This window comes from Octodon degus, unplaced genomic scaffold, assembly GCF_000260255.1.
Source record: "Octodon degus isolate 3935 unplaced genomic scaffold, OctDeg1.0 scaffold00055, whole genome shotgun sequence".
Classification (NCBI taxonomy): domain Eukaryota; kingdom Metazoa; phylum Chordata; class Mammalia; order Rodentia; family Octodontidae; genus Octodon; species Octodon degus.
The window spans coordinates 6,148,041-6,163,025 of NW_004524631.1; the positions used below are offsets into that span (position 1 = coordinate 6,148,041).

Consider the following 14,985-nt stretch of genomic DNA (forward strand, 5'->3'; position numbering starts at 1 on the left):
TGGGTCTTCCGCTTCACTGGCAATGTCAGAAATTGTTGACCTGAGTCCCCTATAGTTCAACATAACACCATGGCTTTACTTCTTATATTTCATTTTTATACTTTTCTGCTGGATGGTTAAGACCAAGATAAAGCAAGACCTATGCACCAAGAGTGGTAGCTTTTGGGTCTGATAAGGTTAGTCAAATCCCCTCAGAATTTATCCTGAGACCCTGTACCTCAGATTGTAGAACATTTGTCAGTGTCAGCCATGTGGATGAGTCACGGCCATTGCTTGGCCAATGTGCTCTCTGTGAAAGCCTGAGAGAATATTTTCTCTCCATGTGACTCTCCTTAGGCACATTCTACATCATCGATCACTTTCCTCTTTGGCTCCATAATCTCCTTGATCAGAAAATTTGGGACACTACTGAGTTACATGACATTACAGTACAAGTTCTCATATGTCCTGAGTCTTAACTGACCTTGGAAGGCTAGGGCCAAAATGTTGGCTTTCCTTGCGGCCCTCCTTTTTCTCTAATTTTGGTCTGCAAACTTAGGTTATTAACCCTCCAGAAGAGAAGCTTATTGTTATTACCATACAACCTGGGCTGTTAAGCTTAACCTCACTGTCTGAATATCAAACATCTTAGGCATAACATGGAACAGGTATTTTTCATCAAGCATTGATATATTAAACTTTAAGTCCCTACAGAATATGATGAAGAAACATTTAAAAAATTAAAATATATTTTAAAAATAGCCAAAAGGAATTATATACTTATGTTTACACATAAGTCCAGAAATCTAACCATATAAAACTTTGTAGCAAGACAGTCCCGCAACATTCCTTTTCCTGTCTCCTGCCTTCATTCATCACTCCCTTCTTTTTGAACAATCATCTACCTGAGAGACAGCATGGCAGCAACTGGTATGTCATGACAAGCAGCCTGTATTCAGAAGACCAGAATGACAGGCACTCCAAGCATGAACCTACTATTACAAATTGCCATCTTCAGTGCAGTTGCTTAGTTCGCAGGTGTTAGTATATATAGTCAGTCAGGGTGAGAATCTTTCCAATTAACTGCTAGATTCAAAAATCTTCTGGAGATTCTCAGGATCATTGCCTTACCCATCTTCTACATATAACTGTATGGCTTGCCACTGTCATGTTTTCTAGCTCTTCTCCTTTTCCTCTCTTAATTTAGTCCTCAAGTCCTTGCTTTCCTTTTAGTGGTATTATACCTTTCTATTTGTATTTCTTCTTTTGAGTCCTTATACTAGGGAAACTATACAATATTTACACGGTTTATTTCACTTATGAGTATATCTTCAACTGGCATCCACTTAAACATAAAGGCTTCAAGTTTTATCATTTTTTATAGCTGAATAATGCTCCATTATGTTTACTGTAAATAAAAATCTAGTGTCTAATATTTTTTTGTTAAATTTTTGTAGGTCAGAAAAAATGACAAGTACATTTCTATAGTATTTAAGTACCTTTGCAGTTTTATTACTCCTAAATATTTAATGGTCAAAGTCCCCAAACCACCCACATTAGTTTATATCATGTAAATTCTAAGTCAAGCTACGTGGCATTACCTTTAGAAAGTATCTAGTACTTTTTTTTTTCTACTTCTTTAATGGAAAAAAAAAGAATCAAAGTTTCTAGGATTTTGGCAAAGCTTTTCATACATAATTAGAATTTGTTTCTGACCAGCTAAACTTATAGATGAAAACCTGAGTTAATAAACTGTCAGGTCTAGAAAAATCCGTCTCACCTTGGCTTTGACTTTTGAAAGAGCCTATAAAAGATCACACTACACAGCCACTTAATCTTTCAGATACTCCCAATTTTAGTTCCTTCAACAAAGATATTTTTAAAAGCAGTAATTGGAGTAAAACTAAAATACTAGTGGCCAATAAGGCACAGCTTGCTATGTAAATGGCACACACTGCCACAGCTCACAACCAAAGTCACTCTTACGCTGAGCTGGATTCATCTGCAGCACAAATTTCAGAAATCAACTGTAAGCAATCTAAGCCAAAGCACCTAACTGGCATCTTTCCCACTGCTATGTAAAACCCAGTTTGTGTTTCTCAGCACAAAAGCCAACAATCTTCCAGTGTGTGTGGAGAGCGAGAGGCCCAAGATTTTAATACTGAGTATGCATGAATACAGAAAACATTGGACTCTAAGTCTGAAAAATGTCCTAGAATGGATTAGAAAAGAACCATACATACTTGACTAGTGAAATTAATAATCTATCATAACCACATACTGTGTATTGTGCTGCATTTATGTAATTTTCATCGCTGGACTAGTTGTGAAAACCAGCATCTTTCTCATTATGTTTGTTTTTTATCGTTTTGTTTTGTTTTTTTTTTTCAGAACCGGGGATTGAACTCAGGCCCTTGAGCTCTCTAGGCAAGTATTTATTCCACTGAGCAATCTCCCTGGCCCCTTTATCTTGAATGTCAAGAGCAAAGGTTCTTTTCATTAGCTTGGTGCATCATAAATCAAAACATATCCTGGAACAATAGACTATGGATACAAACTACTCAGACTAAGAATCATAACCAATGCCCTGAGTCTTAAGGCAGAGTAAGCATACAAGATCATCAGCTACACCAAGTGACTCACTGCTAGGTGGTGTCAAGAAACCAAGCTATTCAATTTAAAGGACTGGAAACTGGTTTCTCAGTGACTAAATGCTTTTAGTGCAACATTTTCCTCAAGTTTCAGGTTCTTTGAGCTTTGGTTTGGCATTTTCATTAATTCACAAGAAAGAACTAGGGCTGGCCAGATAGCTCAGCGGATTAAAGTGCCTGCTTAGGCAGAAGCGCTGACCCTCTGCACGCAGTGCCTGCCCCGCCCCAGGAGCACACTGAGATGGTGATTGAGACTGGGTTTAGTGATGTGCACCTGTAATCCCAGTGTTTGGGAGGCTGAAAACAGGAGAATCACAAGTCCAATCTGTGTAGTGAGACCCTGTACTAAATACAAAAAACAAACAACAAAAACAACAACAAAAACTAAACAAGAAACAACTAAATGGAAAAAGGGAATAGCTCAGATGGCATTTCATTAATGCTATCTATAACTCAATCTTAAAATTTGGTATTAGGATAAAATAATAAAGAGCACAGTAGTTTTAATCTACTGGCTCTCACTCTGATAAAAAAAAAGGCATTTATGATGTCATTCTCCTTATGAAGGAATGAAAACATTAAGTTATGGCAAAGAGCACTGCTCGGCATGGGACAGATACTTGTTTGTGCACAGATACTAGTTATTACTGAAAAGAAGTTCTAGACTTAGATTGATGAAGGAAATAACAGGAATAATCTGCTAAACTGACTTAATTAAAACTAGGTAAATCACTCACAGTAGGTTAGTTTTGTGATTGCCTTCCCATGGCAGGACAAGTTAAAAATATATCAGAAAATATCTTAACTGATGAGTGTCTACAGGATAGCATCATGACCAGAGTGATGTTTCAAGTACAGTATGGCAATAGTCCTAAGCTCTAAAAACTTTTCAATTTGTTTCCCTCTTTCTTTTTGAGATAAGTCTTGCAACACAGGACAGGCTGGCTTTGAGCTCACTGTGTAGTTGAGCTCCTACTGCAGCCTGCCTAGTGCTGGGATTAAAGGTGTGTGCAACTATGCCTAACTTCTGTGAACAAATTTTTTCTTTCTTTCTTTCTTTCTTTCTTTCTTTCTTTCTTTCTTTCTTTCTTTCTTTCTTTCTTTCTTTCGGTACAGGGTCTCACTACACAACTCGGATTTGTAGTGATCCTCTGGTTTGAGCCTCCCCAGCACTGGGATTACAGGTGTGCATCACCACTCCCGGTTTCAGCAGCCAGCACGGGGGCACTTGGAATAACAGCATGTGGTACTGGAGATAGAACCCGGGTCTTGGCACTTGCCAGGCAGGCGCTTAGTTGGTCAAGCTATCTCCCCAGACCCTACTTAATAAATTTTGATAGATCTTTGTTCTATCACAAATTTTTGACATGGTACATATAAGAATAGTCCAATCTTGATGGATATTTAATGTTTTATTTAAAGATTTTTAGTGTAAAAATAAAAAGGTGCACAAAATAGATTACATTATGACCAAGGTAGTATTCCACATGACAAAGATCAAAACAAATTTATAATAAATGTACCGGCACTGAACAAGCATAATACTTGATATTTAATCTAGGCTGCATATGCATAAAATGATTTGACCACATACTTATGCAAAATAAATTATTTCCTAGAACACTAAAATGCCAACCATTCAGACTGTCCACTGCCTTACTTTCCCAGTACATATTTTGAGAGAACAGCTATATAAAATTAAAAAAAAAAAAACTGACATGGCACTTAAAAAGATTGCAAAAAATAGAACACAATTAAAAAATATTAAAAACATATTTATAATGCAATTTTGTCATAAAATATACACAGTACATCTTATTAGTTAAAAAAATTAAAAACAAAAGACCATCCTTAATAATAGTTAAAACCTCATCATAGAAAAATGCTCATTTATATATTATTGGTAGACAATATTTCATGGGGGAGCAGGAAAGATTGAAAAAAGTCATTCATTTAAAATTTGTTCAAAAATATTAGCCAGGGATATAGCTCAGCAGCACAAGCACCTACCTGCCTGGCAAATCCAAACCAGAAATGTTGCTAAGGTTGTAACCTGCTGCTCATTCTGTCTTAAGACATCTTACCATGAATACATTTTCTATTATTTAACCACAGGACAAAAGAATAACCTGAAGAAAGTGTTTCTCAAAATAAGGTCAAAAGACACAAAAGAATTTTAACATTAATATTCATTGCATATTCCCCAGTAATATTTGTTTTAAACAAACTCATTTGATTATTCTACATTCTGAAATGTCCCACGGGAAACAGCACCACTTAAAAGCCAAGATCATAAACATTTTTTCTGATAATTCATAACTCTGTAAATTTGTAATGTGAACACTGAATTTTCTTTTAAAACAAGTTCCAGGCATTGAGAGAAGCATATAAGTCGCAGAAATAAACATGTGAAGGCATATAAACATCTTCTTTTGAGGTTTTCATTACTTTCAAATTTAGTTACTTGAAGAAAAAAATAATATATACCTACATGCTTTGGAAAATTAATTTCTAATGAAAAGGAGCATTAAAAATTAAAAAAAATTAAGTGTGTACAAATTTTAAATCTTTTAAAATTTAAAACTAGGTAACTTTCCTACAATTAAATTTTACTAAGATTGTACAATCATAACTTACTTAGATGATCGTGGCTACTTTTCCAAGTCCTTTGCACAAAAATGGCATTAAACAGAGGAATGCTGCATCTGGCACCTCTTTAAATAATAAGTTGCTATCACTTCTCAGCCTTTTGGCTAAGATCAAGTGAAATAAATTGCTAACTACTAATTTAATAAAAAAAAGTCTGAAGAACTCTGCCCCTGAAATGAAATGAATTCTATTATTACATGTTATATACTAAATAAAAAATCAAGGAGATAGAACTGTAATATATGTACATTCTACACATTTATTCTTAAGTGTTATTTTTTGGATCTCACCGAAGAATCCATAAACTGGGGCCCAAAAGTACAGGTAACCTTGTTTGGAAACAAATATATATAACTAAGACATTCTATTTAAGAGACAAATTATTTTTCTGCGCAGTAGTAAATAACAAGAAAATTATACATTCTGTCAATTAATAAATGGAATGTTTACAAATTTGGTAACAATGGAACGCCTACCTGTTATCTGTTAAATCACAAAAAGCAACTGTAGGATACACCTTTTTTTATTGTTTTTTTTTGAGATAGGGTCTTACTATGTCGTTCAGGCTGGCCTTGAACTCATGGTGATGCTCTTGTCTCAGCCTCCTGAGTGCTGGGATGATAGGTGTGCACCACCGTACTAGGCTGATGTACCCTTTAAAAAGAAATAAATATTGCCATTGCACTTTCCTATATCTACTTTAAATTTTGGAGGTTTTTTCCTCTTCTGTATACTGACCAATTTTCCATATAACTTTGTCCTAGGTTTTTTGAACTATAGATATTAATGTTCTAGTCAGATTTCACTAAAATGGTAAGCTCAGAAGCAAGGCTTTTATTTTAAAAAGTAAATCACTTCTGCCAGTCTTTACAAAATAGCTAATGATTTGGATTCTGCTTCTTAATAAAACATGTCTACATTTTAACTGAAGAATCTCTCTCTGCACTCAAAAAGGTTGAGGTGGAGGATCATAAATTCGAGGACAGCCTGGGCTATACAGTGAGTCCAAGGCCAACATGGTCTATGTAACAAGATCCCATCAGAGGGCGGGAGGGAGAAGGAACAGAAGGAAGAAAAGGGAGAGGGAGGGGAAGAAGGGAGTGAGAGAGAAAATCCAAGGAATGTCTTGTTACCAATTTAATAACTGTTGCCTTAAAATTCAATTATTATCCAAGGAAATATTTTAAATTAACCTTCCACTCCAAAATTAAACTCTCAAATGACTTAACATAGAATAAAAATGATGAGACACTTATGATGTTATTCCCTCATATGATTTAAAAACAACAGATACTTTCTCTGAAAAAGCAGTGGTATTTCCTCTGAACAGATAGGTGACTTCGTTTCTCAACAGTAGGTCCTGAAGAACCAGTGTAACTAACTCTCAATGTGATTGTCTGGAAGCTAATTTTAATTTCTTGTCTGTAGTTACATTTAGATGTAATACTTGATTCTTATACTCTATAATAGAAGATACTGAATTTTTTTTTTTTTTTTTTAGATTGCAAATATGAAATGGGTAATTGCATCCAGGGTGGTAACAAGTTTATTCACGCATTAAATGGTAACATAAGCAGAATGCATAGTTGAGAAATGAGGCTCAGACACATTCTTCTGCAGACATCAAAAGAGGGTTGATATACTCAAAACCTTCAAATTCAGATTGGTCAATCTTCCTCACAATGTCACTGTTGAAAGAAAAATAAATTTATGTTCATCATAATCAAGATTTTGTCAACTGTTAATGGTAAATAAGACATAAAAAATAAAATAGAGCTAATTATATAGTTCTGAAAAAAATCTACAAATTCTTAGATTAATCCCAAAATATTTTCTCTAGAAGAATCAAGAGTAATGGAAAAAATAAAATAAAGACTAATAATCCCACAAGCAAATTTAGATCCAAAAGGTACCTCAAAACTGGCCAGGAATAAAAATGGCACAAGTTATCACAATTCCAGTTAACCCTCACTTTTGATCTGAACAACATTCTTAATTAAGGTGAACATCCAGATCTGATTAGCATCCAATTTAGTACTCGCCTCAATAGCCAGATGGAAGATGGGTGAAGAGTAGGCCCAGAAGAAATTAGCCAAAGGGGAAAGGCAATAGGAACAATACACTGAGAGCTGGAATAAGGAGAAAACATCACAGAGAGATATGAGAGAGCAGACAGGGACAGGCAGCATTCTACACTGGGCTTCTAGCTTAGTGTACTATAAGAGAATTCCTAGCAAACATTTTAATAGCCAGGTATACACTGCACAGCATGAAGTTACAGAGCTAGAACCCTTCCTTAGCTAACTCATATACTGGAAAGCCATAAATGAAAGCAGTATCTGCTGATCTCATAGTGACAAGCAAAGTTCTGTTTGAACACAATTCTAAAGGGAGAGTGACTTCTAGATGGAGAAATCAAGGAAGGCAGTGTCTACTCTACAAAAACTGAATGAATGGAATAATGAAAGACTGTGGTATGCCTCAAAAAATGTAAGGAATTTATTAGCCTAAGAGCACAGCAATGGAAGACTGTTAAATGATGCTGAAAGGAACCTAATGGCCAAAGAAGCCAACAATATTCATACTGAAGAGTTCTGCCTTAATCCATCAAATATCTGGCTGCATCTAGGTAGCTGTGAGCAAACAGGTAAGATGATAGAGGAACAGAGGCACAAGCAGGACAGGCAGAAGGAGAATGATACTAACAGGGAAGGTAAGTAACTCGGATTGATCATAATGCTGTTTGCTGTAGTGAGAGACACAGCTATAGAGTTAGGCTGGAGCAGACTGGGGAGGTTTAAAGGCTAGTAGCAAGAGGAGTGGTGTTACGTGATAAGCAATTCAACTGCTAAGCAAGGTTTCTGATCAAAGAATTAAAAAAATTAAAGTAGTACTTCATGAGGGGCACAGAATAGGCTGCCTGGTAAAGGGAGGATGGAGATCAATTAGGAAGCTGATCAATACTCTTGGGATACTGCAGATGGCAATGGAAGTAGGGTTATGATAACAGAATGAGAAAAGAGGCTCTGATGCAAATGATAAAGTAAGAGAGGGACTAGGATTTGGCAAGTGCAGGAATTATGTAACCTCTTAAGGAAAAAGAGGCAATAACCACTGACATTTTGAATCCAAATGACAAGAATACATGGCGACACAATGGTTAGAAATAAGTAAATAATACCAAACAGATTGGAAACAACAGAAAAAGAAAAAAAAGGTTTATTATTTTGACTTCATAATTCTAAATATATGAGGTGTCTAACAGACTTTGGGAGATGTTGAACAGATAGAAATGCAGTTCAGAGAGGTATCCAAGCAGGGCTGGATGGGGCAGAGCCATCAGTCATTATTCTCCACAGTCACCTTGGAAGGTAACAACAGGAGAGCAAACAGGCTCAGGAAACTTATGCAACTCAAACCCAAGTTACCCCTTGGCCGGAGGTGGCTTCGGGATTCAAGTGCCTATCTTTTGATTAAGGCCAGTGTTCTTTTTAATATACAATGCTATCAGGAATAATGATTTGTGTCTCTTCTAGAGGACAGCAAGCTGTGAAACTGGACTGTTTTGATCATTTTTGAATTTCTAGTACTTAGTACAGTGCCTCTTGCTCAACCACTTGCCCAGTTAGCTAGGTGTTATTTAAGGAGCTAGTGTTCATGCTGCAGGACTGACTGATGTCTCCAAGAGGAGACAAACCGCATACAGCAAAGAGAAGGCTGCCATGAATAGAACCATGGAGTACCCTCGTCTTGAGAGGAAGAGAAAAAAAAGAAAGGCAAGTCTCACACAGACAAATAGAATCAGGATGGGCAGTTTTACCAAAGGCCGGGGCATGAATGCCAAATGGTTTATAGACCTCAGAGAACATAAGGACTGATTAAAAAGTGCTTTATAATTTAAAAATTAAGAAGTCAATTTGACCTTCAAAAGCTGAAGGAGGGCCGGGGAGATGGCTCAGTGGAATAAGTGCTTCCTTGGCAAGCGCAAGGGCCTGAGTTCAATTCCCAGTTCCAAAAAAAAAAGCTGAAGGATAAGATTAAACTAAGGGGTAAACATGTTTGCAGAAACAGGGAGGGTGGTAGAAAGCACAGCTAGAACAGGGAACAAGGTCTGGAGCCCAGCAATTCCAGAGATGACTTTTGAAGTCTGCAGAGTTCTATGGATAAGCCACTATGACTACTGGACTATATTGGATTATTTTGCTGAATTCATGCACCTACAATATTTAAATGGCAATGGAAGACCCACCTCTGACAAAACTAAACGAAAAAGGGGATATAAATGAAGGACCATTTTGTATCTGTATGTCCAAAATAGTTAGGTTAGATATACAGCTACTTTCTCTTAATTCAATGAGAAGATTTGTACTAATAGTGTATGGACAGGATATCATGTCTGCATCTGTTACTATGAATAACTACTATGAAGACAACAATATGCAATGTATTAATTATTGTAACTGTCCTACTATCCTGTTTTGAAACTGTCTCAAACTATTTGTTTCTCTATTAATAAAAAAAAATTTAAAAAATGTTTACAGAAAAAAAGTACAAAACAATGCTGACTTCTGTAAAGAAGTTTAATAGGGATATACCTATTTATTTTTACCATAAACACCCTTTAAATATTTAGGTTTTTTAAAAAAATTCATTTATTTACTTAGTACAAGGTCTCACTACACAGCTCAGACTAATAGTGATCCTCCTGTCTCAGGCTCCCCAGTGCTGGAATTACAGGTGTGAGCCACCACACAAGGATTTGTGGTTGGCACAGTACACCCAGGGTTCTGGGCTAACATAGCATTCAGTATTGGGGACTGAACACTGGTCCTTGCACTTGCTAGGCAGGCACTTAAGGACTACTGAGCTATCTCCCCAGCCCCTTAAGTATTTGCTAATGCCTAACGAGAGAGAGAGAGAGAGAGAGAGAGAGAGAGAGAGAGAGAGAGAGAGAAATGTAGTGGTTCGAAGAGGGGCTAAGCCAGGCATGTTGGTGAATGCCAATAATTTCAGCATTCAAGGGACTGAAGCAAGAAGATTCCAAGTTCAACTACAGCCTAGGCCACATAGCAAGAACCTATCTCAAAAAAAGAAAAGAAAGAAATCCCAAAATAAAACCAAAAACAAGACAACAAAAAAGAAAACCAAACAAACAAAAAACAAGGATTAAAACTTGGAGAACAAGCATCAGGCTATCTGAATATGCTTGGCAGTAGAGGGAAAGAAGATGGAAAAAACAAAGAGGGTGAAGCAACAACAAAAAAGGTATAATGAAATCCCAGAAGAAAAAAAAAAAACTCAGTCTAGGAAAAGTAGGAGAGCCACACCTTCCTAAAAAGGGCGTGCCTTCCCACAGCAGGGACAAGAAAAAGGCTGAGAAGAGCCCAGCAAACCAGAAATACAAGGTAGTCTGGGGACAGCTGCCAAGCAGACAAGCTCCCAAGCCTGAGGCCTCAATCCTCGTGGCAATCAATGCTAAGGCCAGGTTACTGCACTATAGGACTGAGGCTTCTAAAAAAACAGAGATTACTTAGAACAGCTGCTAGGAAGAATGTGATCAGAATTAAGATAAGTAAAATGACTGCCAAATAAAGGCCTCCTTGAGATTAGAGAAGGAATCTAGAATGATAAATGATCCAAAAATTATCCCAAACTGTGCTTCAAAGATATGCAACATAACCACAAAAATATTTCAGATCATTGCTGGCTGGATTTGATAACTTGATGTAATTTTTAAGGAAATACTCAAAAACTCAGACAAAGACATTCTTAATTAACACTGGAAGCAGCACAGTGAAAAGAACACAGGCCTTAGTTACTCAGATTTGGGTTCGAATCCTGCCACCTGACAGCTGTGTAACTCTGCTTAACCTCTCTGAGTCTTGATCTCTTTGTCTGTAAAATGAAGATTACAATACCTGGTTTACAAGGCTGCTGTGAGAATTCAGATAATGCATATAAAGTAAGAAACAATGACAGCTATGAGGCAATTTGTAGCAGTACATAAAGGGCTCAAATAGTCAGGAATTGATAACATAAATTATACTTTAACGTGATGATAAAACTGTGTGTAGCTACTGAAAAAATGGGTTTCCAAATTCTCCTTTAAAAAGAAGATACTGCAGTAGAATTACTTACTCATCATCTGGAGTGAGCTGGACAGGTTCATTAGTAAACTGAGAATCAAAGTTGTCCAAACCAAATTCTCCAGAAATATTTGGTTTAAAGGGTGGCACCACCTGCTTTTGCTCCATCTGAAAAGACACAGTGCATGACATCTCAAGTTTGCATTCTTAGAAAATTCCACTCTCATTTTTCTCTTCTGCTTTCAAATGTTTTGGCAGGCATGGTTCTACACAGTATTAACAATGATGGATATAATCTATGAATCTGAATATAGATATCGGCCTTAATAACACTGAAACCTACTCTAGTACATTAATATTTTAATTGTATTATTTTCAAAAAAACATTAAAATGTTTTCAGTTATTTAAAATGTCATATACTAGTATGTCAACACTTTTAAGACAACAAAAGTTGGCCTGAGGCAACAATAAAATCTAATACAGAAAACAATCAAAATTTACATACCATATCCCAATCAACATTTCGAAAGAATGGATGCCCCTGAATATCAGCAAATCCTGTTTGAGGATGACAACCCAATCGTTCCTTTGGGTCCTGGGTGGAAAAAATATTGCAAGGATTGGGTGAATGGCAAGCTTTAAAATAAATTACCTTACTGGCCTGTGTTTTATGCTTATTATGTGGTATCTGCATTTCTAAAGCTAAAATGGTCTTTTATTGCTAGAAAGTGAGTTTTCTTTCTTTTCTTTTTTTTTTTATGTTTCTTTTCTTTCTTTTTTAAAAAATTTTTTTCCAGGGGCCAGGGAGATGGCTCAGTGGAATATGCGCTTCCCTGGCAAGTGCAAGGGCCTGAGTTCAATCCCTGGTTCTGAAAAAAAAAAAAAAAAAAGAAAGAAAGAAAATGAATAAATTTTTTTTCCCCATAATTTGAAAGTGAATTTTCTGAAGTTGTTGACAGGTAAAAATTCCTCATGACTCCTATTTATGTCACTGAAGTAGAGAATTGCTACCACTACCTGCTAAAATAAAATGGGAGGAAAAAGAAAAGCAGCTTAAAAAAAAATTTTTTTTTAAAAACAAAAAATTAAAGCCAAAATGGAAGGGTCCCTTCTGAGAGACCAAAGCCACACCCATTGCAATAAAGGTGACAGAGATAAATAACCGAATTAAACCTTCTAGAATAAAGCCAGTCCTACTTGAACTGTGAAGAACAACATCACCCAAAAAGAAAAAGCTACTCCTATGAGCCTCTGGAAGACTTGAGATTTATCTTCAAAAAGCAAGATTCCAGTGCTGCTATAGGAAGTGTGAAAATCTGACCTGCTCCTCCTATTTGGACTACTAGTGAAGTTTCTTTCTCCTATCAGTCAGCTCAATGATCATTAACTCTTTTCTCATCATTCTCTGAGATTTATTTTTTCTTCAATTCAGATGGAGAGCTCACAGTCCCCAGGAGGATTCACAACTCTTTCTAGCTTCAAGAGGAGAGCTCCACTCCTTCAGTATCCCATAAAGAATATCATGACTGGGGCTGGAGAGATGGCTCAGTGGTCTAAAGCACCTACTTGGAACAAACTAAGCTAAGCAAAGCACAGGGACCACGGTTCGATCCCCCAGCACCACATGCCAGCCAGCCGCGCCCCCTGGTGGGCTGAGCTGGCCACCCACCCACACCCACACCCACACACACTAAATAAATGTTAAAAAAAAAAAAAAAAAAAAGAATATCATGACTACCTGTCTCTTATGAGGAAATGAAACAGGAGATGGGTGTGGCAAAGCTGGCTGGGGTAGTAGGTGTGACCTGTTAATTACAAGATCCTGAAACACACGCACATGCACAGAACAGCTCCCAAAGCCCTGCATGTGGATTTCTTCGCGAGCTTGAGTAGTCTTCGGTAAGATGGCCCAGACCTGACATCAGCCTGAGAGGTGTGGGATCCCAGCACCACTACTCAGGACCTGTATATAAAGTTCCTGCAAATTTCAAGTTCTGGGCAGCATAAAACACACTAAGGACAGACAAGAAGAGCTTACTACTGTTTGTGGCTTTCCTCACTATGCCCTACCCTGTTTCCTCCAGGATGTACGTCTATCCTATTTTTTTCATCTTTTACTCTCCCAAGCTCTCTCTGCAGAGCCAGTTTCTCTCTTCACTTCTACTTTTTCAAATAAATTTAGTCACCATTTAAAAAATAATAATATAAAAAGCTTTCATTTCTGACTTTATTACAACTATTATCTTAACCATTTACCATAAAAGGTAAATTCACACAAACTTACTTTTTGTTCTTATAAACTTGCTTTCTATCCTGCAATTTATTTAACATAAAATTTATGATCACAATCTTAGGTCCTAAAACTTCTAGGCTAAGAACTACAACCAATATTTAAGTGATGTTCAGATTCTTCTACAACAGCATTACATCTTTTCTGAATTTTACCTATTTATTGTGGTACCTTGTTTGCAAGAAAATTTGACTTACAAATAGAAGCATTTGGCAAATTTTTTTTTGTTTGCAAAATCTGCATTGGGTGACAAACACAACTGTGGCTATCTTTCCACAAAAATACAAATGTGGTCCCTTTCTCAAAAATCTTACAAAAAATTAAGTTCATGAAACAAGGTACCACTGAGTATGGTTTTGAAATGGTAATTTGTAGAGAATGCTGCTTCCCACAGCTTAAAAAATACACGGCGATGAACTGATTCTATGGATAATGATACAGAGAAAATGGAAAAATAGAGTTGAACATGCAGTTTTGGCTAATCACATAGATTCAATTTTTCCTTCATAGAAAATATGATATAGGTATCATTTACATTAAAAACATCATATGTAACATAGCTTAAGGAAAATCATACTGTCAATATGGGAAGCTACTATTGTGAATTATTCCTTCCAGATCTAACTGAAAAAGTTATGCTGCTGGTTTAGAAGTTTAACTTGCCTAAGCCTCTATTTACCGGTTTAATTTATACAGATACAGATGAACCATGAAAGATTTTTATACATAATCCATACCTTGTTAAGAAAATTCTTCAGGACACTTGCAGCTTTTACAGAAAGAGAACGTGGTATGCGAATCTGTTTTTCCAAAATAACTAGAAAGACAAAGATTATGGTATTATGTTTAACTTGCATATAACTTTAATCTTTAAATTTCTGTTCATATATTTAAAGCATCCAGTAGAAAAAAATAAGACACTACAGTAAGTCCTGGACTTAAAAGTAAGTTTCATTCCAGGAGAATGTTCATAAATCAAGATTCATTTGTAATCTGACAAAGTGAGTCTTATACAGTACACCTGTAAATCTTATACAGTATACCTGTGAAAGTTAGCAAATCAAATGTTCCTCAATTTGGAAATTTACTGTACACATATAATTAAGACACTTCACATACATCCCCAATTCCATGCCTCCTTCCTTCTGAAAGATAACCTCTAATGTGAATACAATATTTTTACTTCATAAGCATGGGTGGTGGTTCTGGGAATTGAACCCAAACGCACATTTCCACTAATGTACATCCTCAATGCTTTAAAACATTTTATGCTATTATGGGCTACTGGACTCTTTTAGAATATTTTGCTGAGTTTGCACACCTATAATA

General features: G+C 36.3%; 1 protein-coding gene across 1 annotated transcript in view; it reads right to left on the reverse strand.

Moving 5' to 3' along the window:
* Positions 1-6,777: 6,777 nt before the first annotated feature.
* Prkci (protein kinase C iota) overlaps positions 6,778-14,985 on the reverse strand; it is an 86,283-nt gene continuing 78,075 nt past the window's right edge. Inside the window, exons 15-18 of the mRNA XM_004633463.2 lie at positions 14,394-14,473; positions 11,872-11,961; positions 11,418-11,533; positions 6,778-6,967 (exon numbers count right to left, since the gene is read on the reverse strand). Coding sequence (XP_004633520.1) covers positions 6,880-6,967; positions 11,418-11,533; positions 11,872-11,961; positions 14,394-14,473 — 374 coding nt within the window. The 3' untranslated portion in view covers positions 6,778-6,879. The remainder of the gene's footprint in view (positions 6,968-11,417; positions 11,534-11,871; positions 11,962-14,393; positions 14,474-14,985) is intronic.